Genomic DNA, 15,000 nt, shown 5'->3' on the forward strand with positions numbered 1-15,000 from the left:
GCCTGCCTGCCTGCCTGCCTGTCTCTCTGTCTGCCAACTCCACTCTGTCTGCTTGTTTGTTTGTGTGTGTGTCTGTCTGTCTGTCTGTCCGTCTACTCCCCTCTGCTTGCCTTCATTAGTGCTTCTCTCCATTCAGCATCTCTCCTCCAGGCTACAGCTCCTCTATGCCTGCAGCTGCCGCTCCCATTAATGAGCTGGGCGATGAAGGGGGGGGGGGGGGGGGAGAGAGTGAAAAGGGAAGGCAAGGACAGCAAAGACAGCAAGAGAAGAGGAGAGAGAAGTGAGGTAGGTAGGAAGAGAGAGAGAGAGGGAGAAGGAAGGAGAGGAAAGGTGCAGAGAGAGAGGGAGAAGGGAGGAGAGGAGAGGCGCACAGAGAGAGGGAGAAGGGAGGAGAGGAGAGGCACAGAGAGAGAGAGAGGGAGAAGGGAGGAGAGGAGAGGTGCAGAGAGAGAGGGAGAAGGGAGGAGAGGAGAGGTGCAGAGATCGAGGGAGAAGGAAGGAGAGGAGAGGCGCTGAGAGAGAGAGAGAGAGAGAGGGAAGGAGAACGGAGGAGGAGAGGGACAGCATGAGGGGGATAGAAGGAATAGAAATAAACGGATCGAAAAAAACTAAATTGTGAATGACGTGTTGACAGCGGTGTGTTACTCACCACACCGGCACTCAGACTCAGTAGTGGAAAAAGATCTTGTTCTACTTGTTCACAGTGAAACGCTGCCGCAGCCTCCTCACTCACTGACCTGGTTCATCTGCACACCTGCTGCTAGCGAAGGTTAGCGCGTTAGCGTGCCGTTGCCAGAGCATTTACACTACGCTTACATACCCATTAACCTGGCTGTCTCTCACACATGCCTGCACATGCCTGTACGATAAGCACTGGTGCACACGCACACACACACAATATCACATGCTCATACTGTCTGTCACACACAAGCACACACAAGCACACACACATACACACACACACAGACACACCCACACACACACACACACACACACACACAATATCACATGCTCATACTGTCTGTCGCACACACACACACACACACACACAATCACATACTCATACTGTCAGCCACACACACACACACACACACACACACACACACACAATCACATACTCATACTGTCTGCCACACACACACACACACACACACACACACAATCACATACTCATACTGTCTGCCACACACACACACACACACACACACAATCACATACTCATACTGTCTGTCACACACACACACACACAGACAATCACACACACACACACACACACACACAATCACATACTCATACGCCCCTCATACTCATACTCTCTGTCACACACAATCACTTACTCATACTCTCTATCACACACACACACACACACACACACACACACACAGACACACACACACACTTCCTCCTCCTCCCAGTAGTTAGTCACGCTAATCCCACCGTTTAGCAAACGGAGCCTTTAGTAGCAACAAAGAGACAGGAGGAGCCCAGGGGCCGGCTGTTATGGTTGGTGTGGCTGCCACCTGTCTGCTGGGACACTCCCAGATACTCCCATGGTGCACCTGGCCACTACCTGCCTCTCACCTGCCTCTCACCTGCCTCTCCAGGCCCCTGGAGAGCGATGCCTAGAGGCTACAGTACTTAGGGTCAGACCTGGGTCGTATCCCATTACACTTACTACAGTAATACACCTTGAGCACCATGTAGGGGCCTGACTAATGCCTGGAGTAGACACGTTCTACTGTATGTATTCCACCATTCCATTGATGCGTCATCAATACGTGTCTACTGTCTCCAGGGATTAGTCAAGCCCCTACTAACTAACTAACAACCAGGAAGGTGTAATATAGTATGTGGGTATTTTTCTATTACTATTTGAGGCAAGAGACAACAGTAGTAGTAGGAGGGGGAGAGCGATCCTGACACATTATCCTGACAGGTTGACTTGTTCCTCGTCGAACAGATCAATCGATGCAGGCTGTTATCCGCCATGACAGCTGTCTCAATGGGGGAGGAGTGTGGGAATGTGGCTCACTCATGGAAATGGGTGTAGTTTTTGAAAATGCAGTTCGATTGCTTATAGTCAGTCTTCGAAAGAAAAAACAAGCAACTCAGGCTTCTGGGCTGCTCTTCTTAAGCTCAGGCGTGTTCAGCTGGTCTGTCTGTCTCCATTGTGGCGAACGCTGAGGTAAACAGAACACTGCGCATTCATCAAGTTCCACTCTCATGTGTGTAAACAGGTTTTGGGGCGTTGTTGCATACTGTAAGATTTAAAAAAGGGGAAGCCCCATGGCTGCTCCTCTTTTGAATGGGAAGGTCAGCCCGTTTGTTTCAGCTGTACAGAGAAACAGATACTTCCTTAACAATCCTTCCTCAACTGCTAATGAGCAGAAGGTTTATTCAGAAACTAATTAGGTATAATCAACTTTAGGAATCTTAAGGCTATTGTGATGACATTTTAAATGAGTGTGCCTAATTGTGTTGAGAACACACACACACACACACACACACACACACACACACACACACACACACACAAAAGTAAGCCGTGAAATCTGTTCACCTGAAATAAACTGCATTCTGAGCTAAGCCTATCATGAAGTCGCTAGCTGTCCTTCATTTTGGGGGGATTGAAGCCTGGATGTCGCTGAAGGCTCCGAAAACATCCCATCACTTCCCCAATCTGTGTGTGCCCAGAGCGGGATAGATCCCAACGGATATTATTAAATATATTAAAGGCGGGTCTTACCTGACGTATCCCACATGTTCAGCTCAATCCTCTGTTTGTCGATCTCAAAACTGGCCGTGTAGTTCTCAAAGACTGTGGGGACATAGTTCTGTAAAAATCCAGATGGCACGATTAAAAATCTATACCACTCTGCGACTTGTAAACGTCTGGTTACACTTTAAGGATATAGTCATATACCCCAATGAATTCATGTCATTGTGAACATGACTTCACAGAGCCTTGTTCGTGATCATTAAAGGCACTAACAAAAGGTTTATTACAGTAGCTATTCATGTTAATGAAGGGGTGAAATCTTGTAAAAATTCATAATCATTCATGGCCACCAGTATGTGGAAACCATGCAAATACTGACAAAAACCGCAGTACATTCTAGGGATTGCTCACCCAATTTTGAAGTTTTACTACTGAGGCAATAATATTCGATGGTTAGGTTTTATAGTAACGTTTCACAAGAGGTGAGATTCCTGCTACTTGCTTAAGAGAGGAGGAACTCTACTATTACTTTCTTACTTATATACTTACTTACTTAATCTATGAGTTGCCTTGACAGACAAGCATGAACAATTACAGGTTGGCAAAAATATGTTATGTAAAGGTACATATCCATAATTGATGTTTATCAAACGTTACCACACACATAAACCCTAGGACTGATGACTCCAGGTCCATACACTGACTGCGTTCTATACAAGATAAGGTTTATACATTGATGTATGAACACAAACACACACATTATAAAATGAACAATAATTAACCATTTAATGTACTTAATCAACAACAGGTTAAATATGTAGTATGTCACCCCCTTTATCCATATGAACAACGTATCATTAATAGTTTAATTGTCTTTATTAATAGTGTGGTAAACATATAAGAATGTATACTTTGTAAATGCATGAGCAAATAGTTAATACATGTTAAAGATGTTTAATGTAGGCCCCAGGTCCAAGCCCATCAGCTCGTGGGAGAATAGCCGACAGGTGAACTCGAAAAGAGTTATTCAGAGAAGTCCAAAAGTCCTCCATCATCCTTTATGGGGAAAGTAAGTAAGTGCGCCAGTGCGCGCATGCATCAATCCAATTAATTGCAACCTTCTTAATCTATGTCATCCGTTAAAATAACACAACTCACCTCTGGGTACGAGTCTTTAGCGAAGACGTGGAGTAATGCCGTTTTGCCACATTGCGTGTCGCCGACCACTACGATCTTACAGCGGCAGCCCTTGGTGGTCTCCATAGTGCGCTCCTTCACTGTGCGCTTCTGACGCATCTAGCGATGCGCTCCGGACAAGTCCTCAAGTTGATCAGATGCTTTGCGCTCTGTTGTTTTTAGGGGAAGTTGTAAATCCAGTGTCTCGCCCTGGCCACTCCACCTGTTCACCTGTCAAGCAGCAACTATAGACTCCGGTGCCATACTAGTCTAGTGAAGCACCGCTGGATGCAGCTGACGCTCAGCTGGAGACACTTTGGTGTGTTTATTCTCGGACCCGCCCATCAGCCCTCTAAACACCAATGAGGGGGTCTGCGGAACCGTGTTTATTTGCATCTGAAATGTCTGGATTATTATATCACAATCGTCACACACACAACACGTGTGATCAAAGGAATTATTATTTTATTATTTATTATTATTTATAAAATAAAAAAATTTGTTTTTATAAATTAAACAACAAATGACACACACACACACACACACACACACACACACACACACACACACACACACACACAGGTATCCAACACGTGTCCTGCCTAACTCTCTCTCTCTCTCTCTCTCTCACACACACACACACACACACACACACACACACACACACACACACACACACACACACACATACACATTGCGCATCATCCTCTAAACACCAGTGAGGGGTCAATGAGTCTGCAGAATCGTGTTTATTTGCATGTGAAATGTCTGGGTTATATCATAATCAAAGCAATATAATGTGATCAAAGGAATTATTTTTTTCCTCTTTGTAAATTAAATGAGGCAATGACACACACACTCGCACACACACACACACACACACACACACACACACACACACACACACACACACACACACACACACACACACACAGACTAACATGTGTCCTACCTAACTCTCCCTCTCTCCATCTGTCACTCTCTCTCTCTCACACACTCACACTCACACTCACACTCACACACACTCACACACACACACTCACACACACACACACACACACACACACACACACACACACACACACACACACACATAGATGTATCTATCTCTTTCCCTCCCTCTCTCTCTTTCTTAAACACAGACACAGACACAGACACACACACACACACACACACACACACACACACACACACACACACACACACACACACACACACACACACACACACACACATAGATGTATCTATCTCTTTCCCTCCCTCTCTCTCTTTCTTAAACACAGACACACACACACACACACACACACACATTTTTTTTTTTCAACATCAATAACTTTATCAACCAGTTACAAATTAGAAATTAACAGAATCACACCCCAGGGGTATTACATTTTTCAATATGAATTATGTCCCCACTCCAAATCATTCGGAGATTAACTCTCTGGAGTAATTAAATTTAAGACTGGACTTTTGTACATCTTGCGAGACTTATCAAGGATTTTTCCTTTAGCGACGTTGATGGAATATGCCTCCAACCCTGGTGAGAATATCTGTCTCTGCACTGTCATCACGTTGATACCAATACTAAAACAAGTTTTTACTGCCATCTTCTGGTTCGAGAGGGTACAACAGGATGTTGAGTACCTCGTACCTAATAATACGGAATATTGCTGAGCCAGAGAGTGTGCCTCCAGGATACAATACAGATACATTTAGAGAGGTCAGTGACTTATCACAGTCAATTAAAGTCTGTTTTCACAATACAATTCCATTCTAGTCAGACCGATAGACTTTAAATACTTTAGATCACCTTTCCAAAAGCAGATTGAAACATTTTTAATTGCGGGACCAGGGCGAATATGAGTGAAAATATGAGTGATTTTTTTATTTATTTATTATTATTTTTATTTATTTTTAAAGGCTCACTTCTAGCCTTACTCCATACACATGTTTCTGGTGGTTGGGCATGTTGCCTGGATATAAATTCCTCTATTCACCAGCAGGAGGCAGCACATGACTGATATCGAACCCTGTGTTGAGATGATACGTTGGAATGAATGAATGAATGAATGAATGGTCTTTATTGTCATTGATATAGTACAGGTACCAAACAACGAAATTTGGGAGGGGGGGCTCCCCTGGTGCTAGGAAAAAAAATACTAAAAACAAGAAGGGAAAAGAGCTGGTTTACATAAATTAAGGCTATATACACTATCCACTATACTATACTATACAAATAAAACACTGTGCTGTACTCTATGCTATGCTATACATATCCTAACATTTCCTATCTCTGAACCTTATGTGCACGAGGGTTGTCATATTGCACATAGTATTATTGCACATTCATTTAAAGTGTCGCAGTTTGCAGGTTTGAAATGTTCACAGTTGTATTTCAGTATTGCACTTGATTGCACTTGACGTCTATACTACTATACTGTGACGATAACTACGTTTACTTCACCAAACACTTGGATAACCTGAACAAGCATTTGTCTTATGACATCTTAGAATTGTGAAGTGTTGACTATATAAGCTGACGGAGTTTTTATTTCCATTAAGCATATCCATTTTTGGCTAAATGATGTTGAAATCGAATCTGGATAAACTCTTAATTACTTGAGCACAATAATACAATATAGCCTATGTAAGCAATATACAATATACAGTATGAGCAAATGTAGTAATGTAAACATCAGTTGTGCAAAGGTTATAAAGTGAATATGTGCAGCCATCAAAGTATTGTCATTGTCATTATAGTATTGTCATTTTCATTGTCATAGCCATAGTATCCCAAGGTGGGGGGGAAGGGGGGGGGGGGGGTACTGAGAGTCATAGTCAAGTGTGTGTGTGTGGGGGGGGGGCAATAGTTTAGCGGGGTGTGTGGAGGGGGGGATTGTTTATCAGAGTGTTAGCTCTGTGAACGGGACCTGGTACAGGACCTGAGGATCCTGTACCTCCTGAATCTCTTAGAAGGTAGGGGTCAAACAGACCCGAGGATCCTGTACTTCCTGAGTCTCTTAGAAGGTCGGGGGTCAAACAGTCCGTGGTTGGGGTGCGAGGTGTGTTATTGGTACGTATTGACAATCATTCTCACCGAACACTTTATTAGGAACACTATACTAATAGTATTAAAGGCCTCCCTTTGCTCTCAAAACAGCTTCAATTCTTTGTGGCATTGATTCTGACAAGATGTTGGAAACATTCCTTTGAGATTCCGGTTCATGATGACATGATTGCATCACCCAATTTTCAAGCTGTGAATCTCCCGTTCTGCCACATCCCAAAGTTGTTCTATTCGGTTCAGATTGGGTTCAGAGACTGGGAAAGGCTGCTGAAGAACACTGAACTCATAGTCATGTTCATGAAACCAGTTTGAGACGACTTTTTCTTTGTGACATGGTGCATTAACACGCTGGAAGTAGCCATTAGAAGATGGGTACATTGTGGCCATGAAGGGATGCACATGGTCAGCAACAATACTCAAAGAGGCTGTGGCATTCAAGCGATGATTGAGGGATATTACCGGGCCCACAGTGTGCCAAGAAAACATTCCCCCACACCATTACACCAACCAAGGAGCCGCGTGTTTCCTTTGGGCTCATGTCCCTCTACGACCCCTTCAATCTAGAGGGAGCAGGAAGTGAAAGATGGCAACCCGTGTCCTGCTGCCAGGCTGTCTAACTGAGGCATTTCCTGCCATGGCCCTTGGCGACATCTTTATCATCCTCAGTGACTTCCTGTTTGACCGACCAAAACTCTCATAGCAAGGCCTCTGGAGGTTCCAGACCTCTCACCCATGAGTTTCAGAACCTCTCAACCGCGAGTTCCCAGGGATGGTTTGAGAGTGTGTCAGAGTGTCCCTGTATCTGTGGTCACAGAGTATTGTACATCTTTGCCTGGCCTGTGTATGAGTGCATTAGCCACCAGATCCTTCTCTCCCACCCTTTTCAGAGTGCATCTCAGGCTCTGCATTCTCTTGGTTTGTATCCTACCTGGCCGATCGTTCATACCAAGGCAACGTGGAGAGGGTCGCTGTCCACATCACGCACACTCACCGCAGGTGTCCCCCAGGGCTCTAGGATACAATACAGATACATTTAGAGATGTGTATACCAAATCTCTTGGCTCTGTTATTTTCTCACACGGTTTCTCTTACCACCGCTATGATGATGACACTCTACTGTGTAGACATCCCATCCCAGATAGCAAAGAATCTTAGGGTGTTCCTGGACAACCAACTGTCCTACAGCATTCGAAGGATGGACCCATGGGGCGGCTGTGGAGCAGGAGGTCAGCGGTTCAGCCCTGACTGGCCACGTGTAGAAGTGTCTTTGGGCAACACTGAACCCCAAATTGCTCCCAGTGAGTGGGCCGGCGCCTTGCATGGTAGCTTGCCGCCATTGGTGTGTGAATGTGTGTGTGAATGGGTGAATGAGAGGCCATTGTAAAGCGCTTTGGATAAAGGCGCTATATAAGTGCAGTCCATTACCCAAGTGCAACTCCATGTCCAGGCACTGCCCATCTTCTGCCTAGACTACCGCAAATTACTTTTGGTAGTGACTCTGACGTTTTGGCACCCCAATGGTGGAATGACCTTCTCACCACTCTCAGCAGGGCAGAGTCACTACCTTATCTTCACCTGTAGACTAAAGACGCATCTCTTTAGGGTATATCTGGGCTCTTCCTCTGCAGACCTCTGCACAACCTAACACTCTACATTACAACATTCTCCCTTTGTCTAGCACTGTGACTGCTGATGACATGCTCTTAGTGAAGGTTTTACTTACTGTTGTATTGATTCACTTACTTAGACAAATGGACTGATTGTAAATCTCTTTGGATAAAAGCTTCTGCTAAATTACTTAAATGTTAAATGTAAATATGCAATGTCATGAGAAAAACGTTTTTTTTTATCAGCATCGTTCTTTAGCCTACCTCTTATTTCATGTATGCAACCTATCCATATTGCATTCCCAAACGTTAAAATAACACAACCTGTTGCTTTACCGAGCTCCGATAGGCTTAAGCTGCGTTCGTAAACTCGCTCTGAGAGCGCCGGAGCGCACACCGGGCTCAACGTCATAAAGGAACCACGCCATTTGATTGGACAAGAGGCATTCCACGAGTGCTGATCAGATTTCCAGAGCGAATCTACGAACGCAGCCTTTAATGATTCGTTCCTCCCCTGAAATCCACTCTCCGGGGTTTGACAGTCGCCACATCCCGTCCAGCTCGCCTCTCTCCGAGCGTAGCTGTCACTTTTTTTGGGCTGGACTGCACGAACGTTTCACCTCCTGGAAATAACCTGTTGTATAGCCTATAACATAATCTATAATAACACAAATATCTAGCCTATAAGGTTACGGTGGACATTGTGCTATACGACAAATAGCCTACAGTGTTTTTTCTTTCAATTTCTTTTTATTTGGGGCGTTCTTCTTTTGTTAAGAAAACCTTTTTTTGTGGAGGGGAAGAAGGGTGGAAGTTAAAGTCAAATACGCCTACGCCTATAATAAAACAGCGCATCGGAAAATACTGTAGCCTAAATATTGTTTAAACCCCGACCATGTCTGGCGTTGAAGAGGCACCGGCAGCACCAGCTCAGCAGCAGCAACCCGAGGAGGAGAAGACAGCAGGAGAGACGCCCAGATGTGAGCAGGCACCCTCGGGAGAGGCACCAGCCCAGGATGCTGCACCCTCCAGCCCCGCATCAGAGCCCGCAGCAGCAGAGCCAGAGGCAGAGGCGCCACTGGTGGAGGTAGATTGTAATCATAAGTGCAATATTGAAATACAACTGTGAACATTTCAAACCTGCAAACTGCGACACTTTAAATGAATGTGCAATAATACTATGTGCAATATGACAACCCTCGTGCACATAAGGTTCAGAGATAGGAAATGTTAGGATATTTATAGCATAGCATAGAGTACAGCACAGTGTTTTATTGTATAGTATAGTATAGTGGATAGTGGATATAGCCTTTATTTATGTAAACCAGCTCTTTTCCCTTCTTGTTTTTAGTATTTTTTTCCTAGCACCAGGGGAGCCCCCCCTCCCAAATTTCGTTGTATGGTACCTGTACTGTATTAATGACAATAAAGACCATTCATTCATTCATTCATTCATTCATTCAGGTGCCGGCGGCGGATAAAGCAGCGCCTGCTGAGCCCCCCGAGGAGGAGGATGTGTTCACCTACCGGGCCTTGGTGCTGACGGGCTACGGGGGTTACGACAAGGTCAAGCTGCAGGTGAAGAAGGGCAGGCCCAGCCTGAAGGCCGGCGAGGTGCTGGTGCGGGTCAAGGCGTGCGGGCTGAACTTCGCGGAGTTGCTGGGCAGGCAGGGGCTGTACGAGCTGCTGCCCTCCCCCCCCGTCACCCCGGGGATGGAGTGCTCCGGGGTGGTCGAGGCGATCGGGGATGAGGTGATGGATAGAAAAGTGAGTGTGAAATTAATCAAATGAACCGTAGATGGTTGTCATGACATTAATCTTAAGTGGTGGATCTATTTCTGAAAACAAACAAAAAGTATTCTGCGATTCCAGGAGGATGACAGTCAGGTATGCTAAAGTGGCCAGTTCATCACATAATTATGTTCCTAGTGGGGGTAAAGGTGGTAGTTCAATAAGAAGTTACTGTTGAAATGACTCATGGGCGACGCCCGCGCAATCAATAGACGTGTCCCCTTTGTCACAGCTGAGCGCAGACCTCATACCCATTGAGGAGGAGTGTATCTATCCATCTATCCATCTATCCATCTATCTATCTATTTATCTATTTATCTATCTCTCTATCTCTCTATCTCTCTATCTCTCTATCTATCTGTCTATCTATCTCTCTCTCTATCTATCTATCTCTCTATCTCTCTATCTCTCTATCTATCTATCTATCTATCTATCTATCTATCTATCTGTCTATCTATCTATCTACCTCTCTATCTCTCTATCTCTCTATCTATCTATCTATCTATCTGTAGGCTGCAGTAGCTACACCAGCCTGAGTCACAGCACTGTTTAGGAGTTACCTCTCAGTCTATATAAAATATTTGATTTATCTCAAATGTGCTTTTGGAGTTCATCCAGCATAAGGGCAAAGTCATAAACCTTTGAAGCCTGGTACAGTGTATCAGTAGTCTTATACACACAGGCATCGTTTTTTAAAAATGGGGTAATTTTGGGGTCGTTTTCTAATAAATGCATAGGACTGCTGGATTCAGTGAATTCATGCAAGAGGTGAGGCAGGCAGAGATCCCAGAGATAATACAATTCAAAATGCTACTTCACTGTATTATAGCTCTTACATAAGCCCACTGTAATAAGAGCAATAACATTATTATTTTCTTCTCATCTCAGTGGTGTGTCAGTGCTTCCCTCCTCCTCCCCCTTCATGATTAAGTTTGCTCTCCTTTCCATAGAGAGAGGGGAGAGGAGATCATCTGAGGTTGGGGTGCAGGAGCGGGCGGGCTCCTCTGTCTCAGTTATTTACCTCTCTGTTCCCTGCTGTGAGAGGAGTGGACGGATGAAATGAGATATGAGATATGACAACACACAGTGTGCCTAGACTAATGTGCAGCTTCCACATTATGGTAATAATGGTGTGTGTGTGTGTGTGTGTGTGTGTGTGTCTGTGCGTGCGCGTGTGCGTGTGTGCGCGTGTGTGTTGTTTTCATATGGACCCAGATCTATCTACAGTATATATGCGCATACCAACCCCCTCACTGTCTCACATTGTTCGCTTGGGAGAGGGAGGGTGGGAGAGAGGGGTGTGGCAGGGGGGGAAGGAGGGAGGGAGGGAGGGAAGGAGGGAGGGAGGGGAGGAGGAGAAGTAAATACCAAACCGAATGGATAGAAGAATCCCATAGGAGGAGTGGTGCATTCCTACTGCTAATTACGGATCCACAACTGGCCACAACCACCGCCAACAAGCGACAGCAACAACAACAGCACAGAGTCCTGCAGAGTGCAGGCAAAAAAAACAAAGCAGAGGCTAAGCTGCGACTGACTGTGTTTGGGGAAGAAGGGTTGGGACGTGTTTGTGTTGGGCCGGACTGTGTTGAGGTTCTGTCTCTTGGCCCGAGTCGGCGAAGCGGTCCAGAGGTGCGGACGCAGGGCGGGGTGGTCCCTGTTGAGCTGAAACAGAGGAGATCCAGTTTGAAAACGTGATTCCGATCCGATGGTGTAACTGTGTCTAACGTGTCCCTTAGCCCCTTTTGTTCACTTCGCTCTTGCGAAAGGACTGGATAGGCGTATAAGCTAGGAACATAGTAAAGGTTAGGGATATTAGGGGTATATCAGATCTCTTATTCAGACAAAAGACTCTCGAAAACAAGCTTGAGAGAGAAGTTAGCGGTGATGTATTGCTGATTATCGTTAGCAATACTAAGAATATATTGCGATCATATAGGGCCAACACAGATTAGATTAGATTCAACCTTTATCATTGCCCAGAGTACGATGAAATCATTTTTTTGCTCTAGGCACAGGGTTAGCCATAGTCTGCGTCCCTGGAGCGATTGGGGGTTAAGTGCCTTGCTCAAGGGCACAACGGCAGTGGTCGGCACCTTAGATATGATGCCAGCAACCCTCCAGTCACCAGCTCACGCGCAGGCCCCTCCTGAAGCTCCGGGGATCGAACCAGCGACCTTCCGATCGCTATCCTGGCCTCTCTAACCTCTAAGCTAGCCCCGCCGCCCCACCCCCTAGACTAGAGAACTGACCCCTAGGTGCTCAGCTGTTGCAGCTCTAGGCAGTTCCTGAGTCTTTCCTGTATTGACCAAGAAGAAAACCACAGGTAATAAACCTTTCATGGGTCATGTGGGTCCTGTGAACCTCTCAGCCACGACTACTTCCACAGTTATCTTCTTCTTGACCAAAATGGCTGAATGGCCCTTTTCTGTAATGGATGGGTAATGGACGCTACGCATCCGCTGGTTTTATGTGTGTGTGTGTGTGTGTGTGTGTGTGTGTTGGTTTTATGGCTCTCCCAGGGAGGTGCTCTGTGTGCGAGGGCTGTGGTGGGTGACCACACGCTGCGCTGCTGATTGCCGATGCGGTCTGATGTGACCTGTGAGTCATGAGGAGCTTCACGTAAAAAACCTGTTTCACAATGACTGTGTGTGTGTGTGTGTGTGTGTGTGTGTGTGTGTGTGTGTGTGTGTGTGTGTGGGTGGGTGGGTGGATGGGTTTGTGTGCATGTGTGTGTCTGTGCCGTCGTCATGTGGCCGTGTGTGTGTGTGTGTGTGTGCCGTCATCATGTGGCTGTGTGTGTGTGTGTGTGTGTGTGTGTGTGCATGCATGTGTGTGTGTGTATGTGTCTGTGTGTCTGTGTGTGTGTGTGCCTTCGTCATGTGGCCGTGTGTGTGTGTGTGTGTGTGTGTGTGCGCGCATGTGTGTGCGCGCGTGCGCGCCGTTGTCATGTGTCTGAGCGAGCGGCGCAGGAAGAGAAACAACCGAAAGGTCTTGAAGAATTACAAACAGGAAGCGACAGGGGTATTCAGAGACAGATTGAACCTCCTTTCCTGTGGCCTTCGCTCGTTGAAGTGTTTCAAAAACACGAGTAGTGACACTCTTCTTAATAGCTTCACTTCTACTGTGAGACTGAGCAGAGGAGGACTTCATTTCCAACAAGTCCATTGCGCGCTCCTAGACATGACAGATCTCATTAGTCTAAAGTGGTTTCCTCTCCTCATAGACTTTCCTTCATCTGTTCTGACGTGAAACAGCTGGACGGATCAAATCCCACTCGCTAGGAGGGTTAGGGGCGACTGGTGGAGTTGAAATCGGAGGACAGGCTCATTTGAAATGCATGGAATGGAATGAGGAACGGTATTAGTAGGAGTTAGCTGGGGTGAGGGTTAGGGTAACTTAGGGCCCGGGAGGGTTGGGCTGCTTTCGAAAAGCAACATGTGTCATGGACATTGAGGAAGTCCTTTTTCGATAAGTCATCATGAAGAATTTTTGGCGAGTTGCATCTGTTAATAAACACCAGACACCGTGTCTACATTACAATGCATTCTGAAAGGTGATTCATCACTTCGGCAAAGCCAAAGCCAGATTCATCATTCAAACCCCCCGCCCCCCCTTGGCACCCCTCTCAATTCTGACCTCAAAAGAGGGGGGGGGCCACCCTTTTATCCGAGATGCTAGTAGTCAGTCACCCTCGCAAAATGGAACAGTGGTGACATTTCTCTTGTCTGGACAATGCATAGGTATGACTGCATGTATTCAATGTTTTACTTGATCTGATTGTTATAGTCATAGTCATAGTCAATGTATTTAAACACACACCAAACTACACCGGTTTAGGGCGCCCTGAGCGCAGACTCTAAAAACAGAGAGAAAACATGATGGAATATGGAACACAGATGGGTAAGGACAACAACTAAATCTAAAGCTAAATAAACATGGAGGACGTCCAATATTCATAACCGCACACATTAAAGACAGACATTCATACGATAACACATCAGGAACAACTCAGTAGCCTTGTTCACGGCAGTTCAGCAGGGACAATTTTGATGAAAAATCATCATTGTTGGTCATCAGGGACAAATGTATACGTAAGCGTAAAAAAAGTGGGAAGAACTACAAAGGACTACATTACAACAACAAACAACAGGATTAGCTGTCGAAGAAGAACAACAAAGGATTACAAAGCTGTCCCCTGACAGAGAGCAGATTGCCAGACTTTCTAGAATAATCCGACTTTCCCAACGTGTTAGTCATACGCTGAATAAGCAGATGATCTTGTGACATGACTGACGTTTCTCTTTTGGATTTTCTCTTCCATCTGTTCCTTGCATCCTTCTTTCATTCCTCTCTCTCTCCGGTCCTCCCCCCCCTTCCTCCTGCCTCTCCCTTTTGTCATGTCTCATTTACCTCTCTCTCCACCTCCCCCGACCTCCCCCTACATCCTCTCTCATCCCTCCACTGCCTCTCCCTCTTTCCCTCCCCCCTTCTCTTTTCCTTCATTCCTCTCTCCTGTCTTCCCTACCCCCACCTCCTCCTCTCCCCTCCTACTCTTTTCTCTCTCCTCCCCCTTCCATCCCTCTTCTCCCTCCTCCTCTCCCCTCCTATCTCCCTATCTCTTTTCTCCTCCCTCCTCC

General features: G+C 45.8%; 2 protein-coding genes across 2 annotated transcripts in view; one reads left to right on the forward strand and one right to left on the reverse strand.

Moving 5' to 3' along the window:
* LOC308167240 (rho-related GTP-binding protein RhoN-like) overlaps positions 1-3,982 on the reverse strand; it is a gene marked incomplete at both ends in the record, with an annotated part of 32,808 nt that extends 28,826 nt beyond the window's left edge. The window contains 2 exons of the mRNA XM_080541626.1: positions 2,747-2,834; positions 3,878-3,982. Coding sequence (XP_080397752.1) covers positions 2,747-2,834; positions 3,878-3,982 — 193 coding nt within the window. The remainder of the gene's footprint in view (positions 1-2,746; positions 2,835-3,877) is intronic.
* A 5,482-nt stretch (positions 3,983-9,464) lies between these two features.
* LOC308167501 (synaptic vesicle membrane protein VAT-1 homolog) overlaps positions 9,465-15,000 on the forward strand; it is a gene marked incomplete at both ends in the record, with an annotated part of 14,640 nt that continues 9,104 nt past the window's right edge. The window contains 2 exons of the mRNA XM_080541918.1: positions 9,465-9,656; positions 10,034-10,336. Coding sequence (XP_080398044.1) covers positions 9,465-9,656; positions 10,034-10,336 — 495 coding nt within the window. The remainder of the gene's footprint in view (positions 9,657-10,033; positions 10,337-15,000) is intronic.

The sequence above is a fragment of the Nansenia antarctica genome, assembly GCF_963989245.1.
Source record: "Nansenia antarctica genome assembly, chromosome: 11".
In the NCBI taxonomy this organism is placed as follows: domain Eukaryota; kingdom Metazoa; phylum Chordata; class Actinopteri; order Argentiniformes; family Microstomatidae; genus Nansenia; species Nansenia antarctica.